The following is a 3,386-nucleotide window of genomic DNA, read 5'->3' on the forward strand; positions in this document are numbered from 1 at the left end:
TCCTGCATTTGGTGGTTATCAGTGTATTACAAAGGTACAAAACAGATTTCAGTACTTCAATAGGTTGGTATATTAACATTATATCAGTTAATGGAATTACGGTATTTAACTGTAAATTTAAGTTAAAACCGTAAAACCTAAAACGTTGCTACCGTATTTTTTACGGTAAAATTTCGGCACAGCTGCCATTTTTTTACCGTAAATTTTACGGAATTTTTTTTACAGTGTACATAATGATTGGAAGTGACTTAGAACAAGCCTAAGATATCATCATCACATCTCGCCAAATGCAATAATTCAAGAATAGTTCAACCACAGAAAACCCAATATCGGTCGAGCGTGCATATGAATATTAAGAGAGAGAGAGAGAGATTAAAATACTAGATAACATCAAAATCTTATGAAACACATTGCATTTGCCACTTGCTACTAAATAAACGTTTACTAAAACATGTGCATATTGTAAATAAATGACTGAACAATTTACATAAACTATCAAAACACCTCATTTAGAGACTACATGCACAGATTTCTACTTAAATAATATGCACACTTTATAATAATATGAACTAGGCAATGCAAAATACGTATGATTAAGTAGGAATGATTAAGTATTAAGTATAATCTCTATATAGGGCATGCAAATGATAGCTGTTTTTATCTAGGCTATTTGTTTATACCACATTTTTTTAGTGTTGTTGTGAAAATGATTGATATTTCTTGTACTATAAAATACCGTGAATGTGTTTGTTTGTGAGCTGTGATGCTGTGCTCGTGGCTTACCGGTAACTGCAGGTGCATCCGCGCTTTACTCCAGGTGTCGGTGAACCGGACTGCGCTCGAGCTCAAACTCTCAGAGCGGGGCGGGGCTGTTTGGGTGCTGTCACGTGACAGAGAACAGCCAACCAGAGAGCGGCTACATAAACCAGTGTTATTTTACTCCTGCCTCTTCTAGTTTGGATTATTGATTTGTTTCCTGCGCTATGAAATGCACTGTGATGCTTTGACAATATTGCTAATTAAGCCTGAAAGCACATTGAAAATCTGGTATTTTTCATTCAGCCCAACTCAGCAAACCAAACGAAAGTTTTAGGGTTTAAAAAAATAATTAAAATAAATTAAAATAAAATAAAGAAATACAAAACAAATATTTCAGATTCTGCACTTGTAGGTAAGATCTGTTTTTTTTTTTGTTTTTTTTTTACATTTTCATTTTGTTATGCTCATAATAAAACGTATTGTAACGAACAATTGTGTATTAAATGATAAAATAATGCGAAATATTGCATTTTCGTAGTCATCAGATTTTGGGATTATTCTAAATATAAACAGGCTATAAACACGAATATAAATATGCATATGAATAATTAAAAGCCATTGTTTTTTGCCACATTACTGGTGTAAAAACCTTGAAGTGTCGCAACTAAAACATATAAACATTATAGGTTATTCTAAATGAAATACTGAGCAATTTACATAAACTACAAAATCACCTTCAGACCCTCATTTAGAGACTACATATGTACAAAAGACTAAAGACACATAGTTCAGATTCTGCAGTATTTTATTGGAATTCTTTCAGTTTGTTGAACTGATAATAAAAGTTATATCAGTAACTTATATATATATAACTTATTATATTATATATAAAGAACAATTGCGTATTAAACTAGGAAATAATGCGAAAGAGAAGCATTTCACTAGTCATCTCTGACCGATATAAATATACATAATTTAAATATAAATATCGATGGATTCTAGAAAACATTAAATAATCGTGCGCACTGATTTGATAACGGCATTGACCAATTATATCCAGGCGCTCAGCTCTTTGACCAATGAGCTTAACGCTGCCTTGACGGAAGTTTCACGCCTGCACTGTTGCATTATGGGTATTGTAGTCTTCCGCCAGCACGAGTTCAGGGCGCTTCCGAAGAACGAGCGACAATTAAAAACTACAATTTCCTCTGACGCGGCCACGTGGTTTGACGCGCGGTTGCATCAGCGTAAATACTCGGTTCACAGACTGGTTCAGTCGCTTCCAGCGGTGTCTGTCTGACCTGTCGAAGTAGATTCATTCAGGAGCGTCCTAAACTGACAAGAGGGTCAAATGAAACTGTATATCGCCGACGGAAACCCGCACTGTATTAAAGTGCTGGCGGCGCTGGAGCTCACTGGAGGGACATGTGACACAGCAGTGGTCAGCCACGAGGGTGAGAGACATTATCAGACTCTGAGGCGAACTTTCTGTTGATGTTCTGCTGCTTACCATCCAGATATCGAGTCTGTTAGTTTCAGTCTGACTGATAACAGCATGTTTTTGATAGTAATGCAGCTGTCTATGAATATAGCAAACAAAAAAGCACCATAGTATATATATATATAACATCATATATGTGACCCTGGACCACAAAACCAGTCATAAGGGTCAGTTTTTTTTAAATTAATGAATAAATACGCTTTCCATTGATGCATGGTTTGTTAGGATAGCACAATATTTGAAAATCTGGAATCTGAGGGTGCAAAAAAATCTAAATATTGAGAAAAGCATCTTTAAAGTTGTCCAAATTAAGTTCTTAGCAATGCATATTACTAATCAAAAATTAAGTTTTGATATATTTACGGTAGAAAATGTACAAAATATCTTCATGCAACATCATCTTTATTTAATATCCTAATGATTCTTGGCATAAAAGAGAAATGGATAATTTTGACCCATACAATGTATTGTTGGCTATTGCTACAAATATACCCCAGCGACTTAACACTGCTTTTGTGCTCCAGGGTCACATATTTGTATTTATGTTAATACCACAGTGTGTATTAAAGCACCCTGTTTATGTTATTACTGTGGTACATTCTAGTAGTTTTGTATCAAGTCTGTTAGTTTCAGTCTGACTGATAACAGCATGTTTTTGATAGTAATGCAGCTGTCTATGAATATAGCAAACAATAAGTACCATAGTTTATAACATCATAGTACTATATACCATATTTGTATTTATGGTAATACCGCAGTACTATAGTGTGTATTAAAGCACCCTGTTATTACTGCGGTACGTTCCAGTAGTTTTGTATGGGTGTATTTGCTCAGTGTGTTTTTGTGCTTTTACATGTGTTTCTTTGTGTTTTCGTCGAACAGAGAAAGTGGTCCCTCACTTCACTCGCCCTGTGTCACCCGCTCTGCTGTTACCCGATGGCCAGCATCTCTTCAGCCCCAACAGCATCTGCCAGTGAGTGCCCGACCACACGTTACATTAGAGTCATTACACTCCAATGAAGACATTTTTATTGGGAAGTAAATGTCTGTACATTTTTTTTTTTATTAACATTTTTTTTTTGTGATCAACTTTTTAGAAAAAAAAAAAAATATAATTATTTTTAAA

General features: G+C 34.8%; 2 protein-coding genes across 2 annotated transcripts in view; one reads left to right on the forward strand and one right to left on the reverse strand.

Annotated features, from left to right (window-relative positions):
• The window catches only part of LOC107683617 (rho GTPase-activating protein 9-like), a 51,439-nt gene extending 50,601 nt beyond the window's left edge, over positions 1–838 (reverse strand). Inside the window, exon 1 of the mRNA XM_016479685.1 lies at positions 784–838. The gene's annotated coding sequence lies outside the window, so the exon portion shown is untranslated. The remainder of the gene's footprint in view (positions 1–783) is intronic.
• A 1,173-nt stretch (positions 839–2,011) lies between these two features.
• Positions 2,012–3,386, forward strand: part of LOC107683618 (methionine--tRNA ligase, cytoplasmic-like) — a 39,465-nt gene continuing 38,090 nt past the window's right edge. The window contains exons 1-2 of the mRNA XM_016479686.1: positions 2,012–2,213; positions 3,143–3,233. Coding sequence (XP_016335172.1) covers positions 2,111–2,213; positions 3,143–3,233 — 194 coding nt within the window. The 5' untranslated portion in view covers positions 2,012–2,110. The remainder of the gene's footprint in view (positions 2,214–3,142; positions 3,234–3,386) is intronic.

This window comes from Sinocyclocheilus anshuiensis, unplaced genomic scaffold (assembly GCF_001515605.1).
Source record: "Sinocyclocheilus anshuiensis isolate Anshui unplaced genomic scaffold, SAMN03320099.WGS_v1.1 scaffold1761, whole genome shotgun sequence".
NCBI classification, from domain to species: Eukaryota; Metazoa; Chordata; class Actinopteri; order Cypriniformes; family Cyprinidae; genus Sinocyclocheilus; species Sinocyclocheilus anshuiensis.